Source organism: Dendrobates tinctorius, unplaced genomic scaffold (genome assembly GCF_039654945.1).
Source record: "Dendrobates tinctorius isolate UK_male_01 unplaced genomic scaffold, ASM3965494v1 ptg000265l, whole genome shotgun sequence".
In the NCBI taxonomy this organism is placed as follows: domain Eukaryota; kingdom Metazoa; phylum Chordata; class Amphibia; order Anura; family Dendrobatidae; genus Dendrobates; species Dendrobates tinctorius.
In genome coordinates this window covers 13,698,735-13,712,441 of record NW_027361932.1, presented here as the reverse complement: position 1 = coordinate 13,712,441, position 13,707 = coordinate 13,698,735, and the positions used below count along the sequence as shown (strand labels likewise).

Genomic DNA, 13,707 nt, shown 5'->3' with positions numbered 1-13,707 from the left:
TGGTGCACAGAGCAGCGGCTTTCCTGGCCGATTCCTCTGCAGACTCCGCAAGATTGACAGCTAGAGCAGCAAGCCTGTCAAATGCGGCAAGACGAGCCCTGTGGCTTAAAGGGTGTCCCAGAGATTTACCCTCTAAACACAAGTTATGTTCCATTCCATGCGATGGCCAATTCCTCTTCGGGAAAAAACTAGAAGAGATTTTGGAGCATGCGGGGGATAGGAAGAAAAGCTTTCCCCGATTTCCGGGAGAACCTAAGAAGCAGCCCTTTCGGAGGAGGAGATTTAACAGGGGTCGTCCCCCGGGAGATAGAAAAAGCTGGGACTTTAAAGAAAAAAGAGGATCGGGCTATATGTTTAAAGGGCCCTCCACTTCCTCCAAAAAATCTCCCCAATGACATTGGGCCGGAGGTAGGGGGAAGGCTTTCTCTCTTCCTTTCCGCCTGGGCAAATATCTCCCCCAGTACATGGGTCCTAAATATAATCAAGGACGGCTTAAAAATAAAATTCATCCGTCCGCCCAGGCATACCTTCATAATAACATCCAGAAGGAAAGCCCAAGAGCAACAGCTGGCCCTGGAGACGGAAGTCTTGGGACTAGTGAAAAAACAAGTCCTACAGGAAGTCCCAGCGCAAGAAGAAGGAAGGGGGTTCTACTCCCCCCTCTTCTTAATACAAAAACCAGACGGCTCTTGGAGAACCATTGTCAACCTGAGGAGACTCAATCAGTGGATAGACAATTGCTCCTTCAAAATGGAGTCAATCAACACGGCCACAAAGATCCTGTTCCAGCATTGCCTCATGGCAGTGATAGACTTAAAAGATGCCTACTATCACATCCCAATCCATCGGGAGTATCAGAGATATTTGAGAGTAGCGCTCTATATCCAGGGGCAGGTGAAACACTACCAATACGCAGCCCTTCCGTTTGGCCTGTCTACAGCCCCCAGGGTATTCACCAAAGTGATGGCCGAAGTAATGTCTTTTCTGCGATCCAGGGACATAGTGATCGTCCCATACTTAGACGACTTTCTGGTAATAGGGAGGTCGGAATCCCACTGCACACTTCAAGTGAAGGAAGTAATAGCAACTCTAGTAGGACTAGGATGGATAGTAAACATCCCCAAGTCAAGGATAACCCCAGTAAAAGAGCAGTCCTTCCTAGGGTTGATATTGGACTCCGAGCAACAACGCTGCCTCCTACCAGAGAGGAAAGTGACCAAGATAAGAGGCCTAGCTCGCACAGCAATACAAAGGCCAAATATGACACTGAGGAACGCAATGTCCCTTTTAGGCTCACTGACACTATGTATACCCGCAGTAACATGGGCGCAGTACCACTTAAGGCAACTACAGTGGGAAGTCCTGTCAGCGCAGAAACAATTAAAAGGGCATTTAGAAGGCAAACTATGTATCTCAGTGGCTGTAAGAGATTCCCTGCTCTGGTGGACTGTAGAAAAGAATCTAACAGCTGGTTTCCCGTGGCAAAAACCAGTCGAGGACATCATTACGACAGACGCGAGTGCCACAGGGTGGGGAGCACACCTGAGATCCCATACAATACAGGGGACCTGGTCCTCACTAGAAAGCGATCAGAATTCAAATGTAAAAGAACTATGGGCAGTGGAAAAAGCCGTGAAACATTTCCTTCCCTTACTTCAGGGCCGCCACACCTGGGTCATGACGGACAATCAGGCAGTAGTAGCCTACATCAATCATCAGGGGGGAACGAGATCTCGGGGCCTCATGCAAATATCAGATCTACTCTTCCAGCTAGCAGAACAACATCTGTTATCCATCACAGCATTGCACATAAAGGGGGCAGAAAATATACAAGCAGACTTCCTGAGTCGCAGGCATCTAAGACAAGGGGAATGGTCCCTAAACCCCGAGTCTTCCAACAAATAGTTCAGGCCTGGGGCAGACCAGAAATAGACCTGTTCGCTACCGCACACAACCGGAAGGTCAGGAAGTTCTGCTCGCTAAATCCAAGGGAAAACCCCTTCGCAGTAGATGCCCTACAAATACCCTGGAAGTTCATCCTGGCCTATGCATTTCCCCCGATAACAATGATCCCAGTAGTAGTCAGGAAAATCAGGGAGGATCGGGCAAGAATAATTCTTATAGCTCCTTTTTGGCCGAGAAGGCCTTGGTTCTCCCTTCTGAGGCTCATGTCAGTGACAGATCCATGGATACTACCAGAGATTCCAGACCTGCTTTCCCAGGGACCAGTGGTCCACTCTCAGGTGAAGGGCTTCCATCTAGCAGCCTGGAATTTGAGGGGGCGCTACTGAGTCGCCAGGGATTCTCTCCAGGGTTAGTCTCCACCCTGTTGAAAAGTAGGAAACCAATAACATCCCAAATCTACGGTAGAACGTGGAAAAAGTTCCTAGACTTCCTGGGGGAACCTTTAGGGGATGTAGCTCCAGTGGGACCTATCCTAGAGTTCTTACAGTCGGGGCTGCAACTGGGGTTAGCCACTAACACACTCAAAGTTCAAGTCTCAGCTTTGGGGGCCCTATATAACTGCAATTTAGCAGCCAATAGGTGGGTGTCCCGGTTCATTAAGTCCTGTGGCGGGTCAAGGCCGGTCATTATCCCAAAGATACCACCCTGGGACCTGAACCTAGTTTTGGAGGCTTTAACCAAAGATCCCTTCGAACCACTACTAGAGCTGTCACCAAAGCTACTTACACTTAAAACGGTCTTACTGGTAGCCTTAACGTCGGCCCGAAGAGTCAGCGACCTACAAGCTCTGTCTATATGTCCTCCTTATACACAGATCTTGGATGACCGAGTGGTTCTAAGACCAGACCCGGCCTACCTCCCCAAGGTAGTCCAAAAGTTTCATAGGACTCAGGAGATCTCCTTGCCGTCGTTCTGTAACAATCCCAGAAACCCGGGGGAGCAAAAGTTCCATACATTAGATGTAAGAAGAGCCATAATACAATATATGTCAATAACTAGTCAGTGGAGGAAAGATCAGTCCCTTTTTGTAGCCTTTCAGGGTAGTAGAAAGGGGCACGGGGTAGCTAAAAGTACCATTGCCAGATGGATCAGGGAGGCCATTATGTTATCCTACTCCGCAAGTGGCGCTCCGGTTCCAGAAGGCATCAAGGCTCACTCCACCAGAGCCGTGGCTACCTCCTGGGCAGAGAAGGCTGAGGTATCGATTGAGCAAATTTGTAAAGCCGCTACTTGGTCCTCACCTTCCACCTTTTTTAAACATTACCGACTTGATCTGTCTTCCTCTACTGACCTAACCTTTGGTAGAAGGGTGCTGCAAGCGGTGGTCCCTCCCTAAGGTGTCTTATTCTACAAAAGTCTCTCATGTGTGCCGTCATGGGAGACGGGAAAACACCAAGGTTACTTACCGGTAGCCGTTTTTTCCGGAGCCCATGACGGCACCTGTATATTCCCCCCCTTTTCACTCCTTTGGTGTGCACTTTAGTTTGGGTGTTTTTTTAGTTAGATATAATGTGGTGATAGTTTTACCATGTGTACTATCCCGGGGGGCCTCTCATGCTCTGTAAACCAACTGAAGCGAGGGAGAGGTACCGCCCTTTTATCTTCAGTAGGGTTCCTGTCCTGACTGGGCGGATCCCCTCTCTCATGTGTGCCGTCATGGGCTCCGGAAAAACCGGCTACCGGTAAGTAACCTTGGTGTTTCGTGCCTGGGGTGGAAGATAAACTTCGAAAAGTCTTTCCCGAAATCGGCTCAGCAGATTTCCTTTTTAGGAATGATCTTGGACACTACCTGCGGGTTGGTCATTCTCCCTTCAGAAAAGACCCAAACCTTACAACAGGCAGTGCGGGCTCTTTCCTTACCAGTTTCTCACACCATTCGTTTCAGAATGAGAGTTCTCGGAAAGATGGTGGCTGCGATGGAAGCTGTTCCATTTGCACAGTTCCATCTCCATCCCTTACAACATGCGTGGCTGTTAGCTTTGGACAAGAACCCGTTCTCCCTGGACCGTCGGATCCTTCTATCCCTGCGGGTCAGGCAAGCCCTCAGGTGGTGGACACTGAGGTCCTCCCTGAATCAAGGGAGGTCTTTTCTCCCAGTAAGATGGTTGGTAGTAACCACCTACGCAAGTCTTCTCGGCTGGGGTGCGGTCTTTCGTCACCACACGGCACAGGGTCGTTGGTCGACCCGAGAGTCACGTCTCCCCATCAAGATTTTGGAGATACGAGCGATCAGATTAGCTCTACGGAGTTTCCACCATCTCCTCGCAGGTCACCCCATCAGGATCCAATCCAACAACGCCACGGCTGTAGCGTATATCAACTGCCAGGGAGGTACCCGGAGCAGGATGGACATGCACAAAGTGAGTCACATCCTCCATTGGGCCAAGACCAACCATTCGCCCATCTCAGAAATCCACATCCCGGGCGTAGAAAATTGGGCGGCAGATTTTCTCAGTCGCCAAGGCATTGCCTCGGGAGAGTGGTCTCTTCATCCGGAAGTCTTTCAGCAGATTTGTCATTGTTGGGTGACTCCGGATGTGAATCTCATGGCCTCAAGACTAAACAACAAGGTGCCTCGGTTCATTGCCCGATCGCGCGATCCATGCGCCATCGGAGCGGACGCCCTAGTTCTGCCATGGCATCGGTTCCGGCTCCCGTACATCTTTCCCCCTCTTCCCTTGCTTCCGAGGGTCATCAAGAAGATCAGAGCGGAGGGAGTACCAGTGATCCTAGTCGCGCCAGATTGGCCGCACCGAGCATGGTATGCAGAACTAATACAACTAGTCGCCGACGTCCCCTGGCGACTTCCAGATCGCATGGATCTATTCTCACAGGGCCCGATTTACCACCAGAACTCCGGGCCCTGTCTTTGACGGCGTGGCCGTTGAATCCTGGATTTTAGCACATGCTGGGTGCTCTCACTATGTGATTTCCACCATGTTTAGTGCTAGGAAGCCTGTGTCCATGCGCATCTATCACCGCACCTGGAAAACCTTTTCGTGGTGCAAGGATCATGGTCGATCCCCTCTGGTGTTTTTCATTCCGGCCATATTGGAATTCCTTCAGTCCAGATTAAAATCAGGCCTCGCGCTTAGCTCGTTCAAGGGCCAAATTTCGACCTTGTCAGGGCTTTTCCAAGCAAAATTGCCACCAAACTTCAGGTCAAGACATTCATTCAGGGAGTTTCCCATGTGGCGCCTCCTTTATAGAAGGCCATTGGAATCATGGGACCTTAACCTGGTTATCGGGGCCTTACAGGAGGCTCCTTTCGAACCACTGCAGGACGTGTCACTGACCGTCCTCTCTTGGAAGGTGGTCTTTCTAGTGGCAATTACATCAATCAGACGAGTTTCGGAATTGGCAGCCCTGTCCTGCCTTTCTCCGTTCCTGAATTTTCATCAGGACAAGGTAGTTCTCAGGACGTCCCCATCCTTCCTGCCCAAGGTCGTCTCCTCTTTCCATCTCAACGAGGAAATTGTTTTGCCTTCCTTTTGTCCGGCACCAGTCCATTGCATTGAGAAGGCCCCCCACACCCTGGATGTGGTTAGGGCTCTGAGATGGTACATCTCGCGGACGGCTCCCTTCCGCAAGTCAGATGCCCTGTTCACGCTTCCAGAGGGCCAGAGGAAGGGTCTAGCCGCTTCAAAGCAACGCTAGCCAGGTAGATTCGCTTGGCGATTCAGGAATCCTATCGTGTCAGGAACGCGCCTGTCCCAGCAGGGATTAAGGCGCACTCTACCCGCTCAGTGGGCGCCTCGTGGGCCATTCGGTACCAGCCGTCGGCAGAACAAGTCTACAAGGCTGCGACTTCGTGCAGTCTGCATACTTTTACAAGACATTACCAAATTCATTCTCAGGCCTCTGCGGATGCAGCTCTCGGCATTCGCAGCCTGCAATCGGCAGTACCTCAGTGTTGACTCGGTGGTACATGGGGTATTAGCAAACGTATGCTCCCCACCACGGGACTGCTTTAGGATGTCCCACTGTCTCTGTGTCCCCCAATGAGGCATAGGAGAAATAGGGATTTTTGTGTACTCACCATAAAATCCTTTTCTCCCAGCCAATCATTGGGGGACACAGCGCCCACCCTGTTTGGCCTATTGGCTCACTGTAGCATTCCTAGGTTTTGACATAATTATGGTTATTTTTGACTGTTTATGCTCCTACTGCTTTTTTCACCGAGCTGAAGAAATCTCGGCCAGTGAGAGCGTGTATACTGCAGGGGAGGAGCTAAGTTTTTTTCTGGTTTACTTAGTGTCCTCCTAGTGGCCAGTAGCATAAAACCCACTGTCTCTGTGTCCCCCAATGATTGGCTCGGAGAAAAGGATTTTACGGTGAGTACACAAAAATCCCTATTTCAACTGATAGCTATCTTATGCATATGGTTGACTTTACTACATTTTCCCCTTTACATTTGCCTTTAATTTTAAGTTGCTTTATTATTCCCGTAGGAATATTCATTTTTAATTCCTCTTATATTCTTGTTCTCTCTACACAGGCTCGATATAATTTTATTCGGAGTATGGCAGCCTACAGCCTTTTACTGTTTTTGCTGCAGATTAAAGACAGGCACAATGGCAACATCATGCTGGATAAGGAAGGGCACATCATTCACATTGGTTAGTCCAAACAGTACCCACCTGTTGTCTGCTTTAAAATACCAGTCCGATAGGAAAAGTTTTTACAATGTTCATTTCTGTTCTCTGCTGGATGGAGACTTCTTCAGGTTTATAGTTACTAGAGGGTGGCACAAGCAATAAGTTGTAGCCTTCCCTTTTTTCACCTACTCCTCTCTGCTGCTCCACATTGCATCGTCTTCTTTCTAGACACTTCTCGGTTTGATGCTGCCCTCATTCTAATCCTCATGTGTTCTCCTTGGTTGTCCTATTAGCTTGCTCTGGACACTTACAGTATGTTATGCCCGTCCTTGTACATCTAACCAACTGAGCTGAACTATTTTATTTTCAGATTTTGGATTCATGTTTGAGAGCTCCCCTGGAGGCAATCTAGGCTGGGAACCTGATATAAAGCTAACTGATGAAATGGTGATGATCATGGGGCGAAAAATGGAAGCTACACCTTTTAAGTGGTTCATGGAGATGTGTGTGCGTGGCTACCTGGCTGTCAGGTAAGGAATTAATGAAACTACTTTTTGTAAGGCAAAACCAGGCAAAATGCTGTAAAATTGCAGCTTTATTCTTCCTATCCAATTTGGCTGTACTAAAGGCCCTGACGGAGCCTGTAGCGCAAATGTGAATAGAAGTTTATGATGCAGTTTTCTGGTGGAAACAAATGCACTATCTGGATTACTGAAAACATCTGAAGTCACAATTTACCGATAGTCATGTGTAACATTCCTAAGGGTGGATAAGCTATTCCTTCAGACCCTTATCCCCCATAAATATGCATGCTCATCCAAGGGGAGAGTAGAGTAAATTACAGCCAGACATCCCAGGCAGCAGGGAACAAATATATCAGGCATGATAAACTTCAGCATGCCTGATCTCCCCTCCACTAATGTGTATAGCCAGCTCTAGGTGTTGACTTTCCCAATCAGACAGAATTTAGAGCCTCCATTGTTGTAGTGCACAAGGGCATCCGAGTTCACTATTCCACCTGCCAGTAGGGATCTTACAGATGACTGTGTTTAAAGGGGTTTTCCATTTATAGGTTCCTGGTCTCTTATGGCTTGCACTGGAATAAAATGATGAAATTGCATGGTACTCACTCTGCCCCCAGACAAAGCGCAGTGTCGGTGAAACGGCACTGGATCCGAAGAGGTTGAGTACCATTTGAGCAAAGGAAGCGTCGATGCCTTGGATGTGAATGATTGCAAAGAAAGAAAAATGCAGCTCCACGAAAATCCCAAAAATCTTCTTGATGATTAAAAGTTTTACTACCTGCAACTAGTTATTTTATCTTCTACCATGGCATTTTTTATTCAAAGACTGGAGTGTTTTCTATTAACACCAATAAAGAAGAGTTTTTGGATTTTCGTGGAGCTGGATTTTTCTTTCTTTGCTATCCAGTTGAGCCCAGGAACATGTAAGTTTAAAACCCCTTTAAGGTGTATGACAGTGTTACTTTAGCCATCTAATGCAGTAATTCATGGGGGAGCAACCTTAAAATATTTGACCATTTCATGGGGTCTAATGCGCCGAAGGTTACAGAACAAACGGTGCATGTGGTTCTGTCTTTATTCGTCCAGTAGCTTGTCTTCTTTGGTTGTATTACAGGCCTTACATGGACGCTGTAGTGTCTCTGGTCACACTCATGTTGGACACAGGACTACCTTGCTTCCGTGGACAGACAATAAAATTGCTCAAGTAAGTTACTAGTGTAAAGTAACACTAGGAGAAGAGTGGGCCTTCCTGTTTTTCAGGTGCACACTTATCCCTGTTTTCATTTTAATACACAGACACAGGTTCAGTCCCAACATGACTGAGAAAGAAGCAGCAAATTTCATCCTGAAGATCATTCAGAACTGCTTCCTCAGCAACAGGTTGGATATCATTTTTCTGATTGTCTCTTTCCCTGTGGGTTATTTTTTCCATACCCATATTAGATGTGGTAAATGGGACCTATATGATCGAAATGCAGTTTATTCACTCTAGTGGCAGCTGGGAGAATTCATATCGTTGGCTGTGATAATTAGAAAAAAAAAATGTTTGAACAAAATGTTATTGATATGCAAATGATGACAAAATGGAATCAACACTTTCAAAACATCTCTATAACAAATAAAATAAATATAGCTTGCACACCATCGCATGCTATTAAAAGGAATCTGACGGCAGGTTGTTGCTATATAATCTGAGGGCAGCATGGGGACATGAGAGACAAATTTCAGGGATGTGTCACTTATTAGGCTGTGTGTTGTTTACATACAATGAAGGTTTTATCACCAGGAGATTATCACTTCCCAGACTAGCTCCTTCGTGCCAAGTGATCCAACCACTTCTGATAAACAATTCACTGTCAATACACAATGTACGTAGACAGCCTGGCGTGGGTGAGGTTAGCTTTCTGAGCTCTGCTTCATGTTGCATTTAAAAATTCTGTGTCACAACGACTGCACCCAGTCAACTAAGCAATACATGTTGTGAAGTCAAGAGGTTTGTTTCCTACATTATTCCGCTCTCACATGAGGTGACAGATTGCTTTTAATAGTTGTCTGAGGAACATTCTGCAACGCTAAATTCACTAGGAAACTTACGGAGACACAGCTAGCTATTTTAGCACGCCATGAAGTCATAATCACAGAGGAATGTCACTCCAGTCCTACTTCTGGAATTCTGGTGTGTAGTGGCATAATGTATTGTAGCCTGATCCCTCTAGTTTTTATTCTAGGTTAACTCATATCTCAGCATTACATTGATTTCTTGGTGGAACCAGTACTACAGCCATGTTTCCAAAGTCTCCCAGAAACAGTTTTTCTAACAAAACAATGCCAAGCCATATGTTGCTCTTGCGACTGTGACAGCCTGCATGGCTTGTATGTGCTTGTATGGCACGCAGAGTCTTCAGGCGCTATATACATCCTATATGCACCATATTTTGTGTGTTGGCTATTCACCCATTCTCCCAGATGCTACATGCTTGAGTGCCGGAGATTTATATATATATATGTAGGGTCCTATGGAGATAGTACAAAAAAAAATAAAACATATATATATATATATATATATATATATAATTAGAATTAACGGCAGGCACTTTGGGATGTACATTCACTTAAGGGCCTGTCACACTAAGCGATATCGCTAGCAATATTGCTGTAATGTCACTGGTTTTTGTGATGTTATAGCGATATTGCTAGTGATATCGCTATGTCTGATACTTACCTCCGACCGCTCCCCCGCTGGTTATCGCTGATCGCGCGAGAACGTCTTGGACCGTTTCTCGTCGTCAGCTTCCTGCAGCGCTTCCTGCTGTGACGAGAGACGCGTGGACGCGGGCGGGAGGACGTCAGGATCGCCTCGTCTGACAGATAAGTAGTGACCCCCGACCCCTGCGATGTCGCTGGTGAGATCTGCCTGTGTGGCAGCTCACTAGCGACCACTTAGCGATGTACCAGCGATCCTGACCGACGTTCTCGCGCGATCAGTGATAACCAGCGGGGGAGCGGTCGGAGTATCAGACATAGCGATATCGCTAGCAATATCGCTATAATGTCACAAAAACCAGTGACGTTATAGCGATATTGCTAGCGATATCACTTAGTGTGACGGGGCCTTAAGTCTTATTGCTCAACCAACTGGAAGTATTTGTGGGATTTTTTACATACTATCACTAATCACTAATGGAATCATTAGGAAAACCTCCAAAATCTCAGTTAGTCCATGGGGTTTCAGATTAGGCTTACATATCCAATAAATGTGTTTTCTGTTTAAACACTGTACATGATTGGGTGTGTTGACTGGGATATGTTGTATGGGACTGATTTTCAAGTTCTTAGTCTTTATTATGTTTTAATGTACAATGTCTTGAGAGGTCACGTTTGAGAAAGCTTGTATGGCCTGCAGAGTCTTCAGGCTGGTTTCCCATCGAGCACATCTGGAAAGTCTTTGGTAGGCATTTGTGCAAAGGGAGTTGCCAACAGTGGATTTGTGATTTGCATCCCCCTATGCAGAACATTGCTTAGGCAACCATTAATAACCTTTTTGATATCATGCCAAGGTGTGTAAGTTCGTGTATTGCTGCTTGTGGTGATCATTTTTGATACTGAAAAAAGTCGAGATGTTTTGAAAATGTTGTTTCCATATTTTCATTAAATGCATATTGGTAACATGTCTATCCTTTCTGTGATTTTCAGAACCCCACAAGTTTTCCTTTTATTTTAATTTTATAAGGGGGACTACTTTATTTAAGAAGTGGACAACCTCTTTAACTCATTCTGCAGCGAGCTGTACAGTGATACATAGAGGCTGTAGAAGGCAAACAATTTAAGATTGGGTGTGTTGACTGGGATATGTTGTATGGGACTGATTTTCAAGTTCTTATAGTCTTTATTATGTTTTAATGTACAATGTCTTGGGAGGCCACGTTTGAGAAAGCTTTTAGCTTTTTTAGCAACCTTACAACAAAAGCGACTTTTAGCCCAAAAGGTGTTCATGCCACTTTTAACATTAGATTCCAAAATTTTGTGTCGTAAGAGGATTGGAGGAGTTGCCCATTTTTAAAGGCACCTATAAGCTATACCTCTATTTTACCATAGCTTGGGTTTTGTTTAGGCTGAAATTTGTATTATAATTAATTTTAGCAAACTGTTAAACCTATCCCCTGTTAGTGGAGACGGCAGATTTGAGTTTGATTTTGTGGTGTTTTGTTTTGTGTTTTTATATTCACTTTAAGTTGCTCACCATTTCTGTTTCTTTCCCACAGGAGCAGAACATATGACATGATCCAGTACTATCAAAATGACATCCCGTACTGAACTCCGTGCATCTGTCCTGTGTTTGTAGTGAACTGTAGTCCCATATCTCCGCACACTCTGTCAATCCACAGGTTAGGGGTAACGGCAGCGAATCTAAAGTGTGGAGGTTCTGAGACCAGGGAGGTGATACGCAATCAGATTTCCTTGTGGCGACAATTTTACCAAATCCTTGCACTGGCTTGTTCAATTCCTTGTGTCCAAAATACATTTGTAGCTGAATCATGACACGGTTCTGAGACTAAGGTGCAATATATTTTGGTGCTGAGTTCTGGGAACTGAGCATGTTATTTTGCTGAAGTGGCCGGGGGTAAGGGGGGTTAGAGAATATTTTATATTTATTACCTAGAATGCTGCTATTATTATACCTAACAAAACGCAGCATAGCCGGCTTACCTGCACTTTGACAATTCACATTCATTACCACAGCATCTATCCTGTGCTTTTATTGGCCATTACTAGCAGGAATATAAGCTAGCCGATGGCTTCTCCTGGACTGTACAAGGCACTGCACCTCCAAAAACAAGAAGGAACGATGAAGAAAGTCAATTTCCTTTTGTGTGTAAAAACTTTTATGGAGATGTATTTAATCTGTAAATGTAATTAAATAAAATGCAAAAATGGAAAGTGTTCTTACATTATATCTATTTCTTTGTCTACATATGTAGTACTGTCTCCCAGAGTTCCACTAATCGTGAGTGTATGTAGATTAAAAAATACCGTGTATGTGTACAAGAACTGTGCATCTGCATAAATACACCTGTAAGTGCGAAAATATCGGACGAGTGCATTTGGACAGTCTTATTCTATGGGGTAGTGCAGATCATCTCCTCCACTGCTGATGCCAGGAATGGAGGAGATGGAGAAATTACTTTCTTCGTCTCCTCTGCACCTGTGCTACAATTCTGTCATGCGAAAGGATGACACAGTGCACTGACACTCGGCTCCCGCGCGCCGTAGAGTTTAAGCAGAATGTCATTGGCATATCGCATTGGATGCTATACGCTAGTGTGACCGCGGCCTAAGTATTATTTTAGAGGGATCAGTTAATAATTAATAGAGTATTTCATGACTATTATGCTTATTTATATACCCCCAAAATGTGACACTGTGAGGCATGCCCCTTTTGGAGGGTGTCTGTTGGGGGAGTTAAAACAACATTTTAGGGATAAAAATGTAATTATTCTTTCTCCACTGCCCAATGGTATAAAATGAGGTCGTTTCTGCTGTTCTGGCTGTGAGAATCATGTGGGAATAGTGGATGAGGGCAGGTATATCTCACCCAGATTCCTTTCCTATGTGGCCTAGTCTGGTCAGTATCGCACCTGCTTACTAATGGATAATGGGAGGTTGATATAAAAGGATGCAAGGTGGTTGTGTGAGTGTCTCAGCCTGGGAACACAGAGAGCCTGTCTGTGTGAGAGACACACGTGAGTGGAAGCAGTGCCCACTGCAACTGTGGTTTGGCTGGACGGGAGAAGCCCGCCAGTTGGTAGTTAGGTTGTCCATTGTTTAGTTAGTGCCGGACAGGCAAGGATTTGTTTTATGTTTTATTTCCTTTTGCATTGCTTTCACCGTTAATAAACCTGACCCAGGGTCAGTTATACACGAATCCCAGCTCTGCGCCTGAGTTTCATGCTTGAACGCACGTGACCTTTGACCCCAGCAAAGGCGATCCCGGAGTGTTTTATCACATTGTGGTGGAGAACGCGGGCATCACGTTGCAAGCATGAGCATGGAGGACGTGGTGAAAGCGCTGGTACAGTCCACCGCCGTCCAGCAAGAAGCTAATCGGGTGATGATGGCCCAGCTGAAGAAGTTGGTGGACATGACAGTTACCGATCGTTCGCTTCTCCAGCAGGTGGCGCAGCGCTTGGCAAGCTTACCTGAGCTTAACCTGGAAGCCGAGTCGAGAGTGATTCACGTGAGTCGGTACTGGCAGAAAATGACGACCGAAGATGACGTCGAGGCATACCTGACCACGTTTGAACGGACGGCGGTGCGAGAAAAATGGCCGAAGGCACGATGGGCCGGCCTGATTGCCCCGTTTCTTTCCGGTGAGGCCCAAAAGGCTTATTATGACTTAGAGCCTGAAGCCGCGCAGGACTTTGACAAATTGAAAGCCGAGATCTTGGCCCGGCTGGGAGTGACGACCGCTGTCCGTGCACAGAGAGTGCATCAATGGACTTATCAGCCGGATAAACCACCGCGGTCACAGATGTTCGACCTGATCCACGTGACGAAGAAGTGGCTACAACCCGAGGTGTTGACAGCGCCAGAGATAATCCAGAGAGTCGTCATGGACAAGT

General features: G+C 46.2%; 1 protein-coding gene across 2 annotated transcripts in view; it reads left to right on the top strand.

The window, feature by feature from the left end:
- The window catches only part of PI4KA (phosphatidylinositol 4-kinase alpha), a 201,207-nt gene extending 189,173 nt beyond the window's left edge, over positions 1 to 12,034 (top strand). For both annotated transcript variants that reach the window (XM_073559137.1, XM_073559136.1), the window contains 5 exons: positions 6,464 to 6,584; positions 6,934 to 7,093; positions 8,202 to 8,291; positions 8,384 to 8,467; positions 11,350 to 12,034. In XM_073559137.1, coding sequence (XP_073415238.1) covers positions 6,464 to 6,584; positions 6,934 to 7,093; positions 8,202 to 8,291; positions 8,384 to 8,467; positions 11,350 to 11,401 — 507 coding nt within the window. In that variant the 3' untranslated portion in view covers positions 11,402 to 12,034. The remainder of the gene's footprint in view (positions 1 to 6,463; positions 6,585 to 6,933; positions 7,094 to 8,201; positions 8,292 to 8,383; positions 8,468 to 11,349) is intronic.
- Positions 12,035 to 13,707: the final 1,673 nt, after the last annotated feature.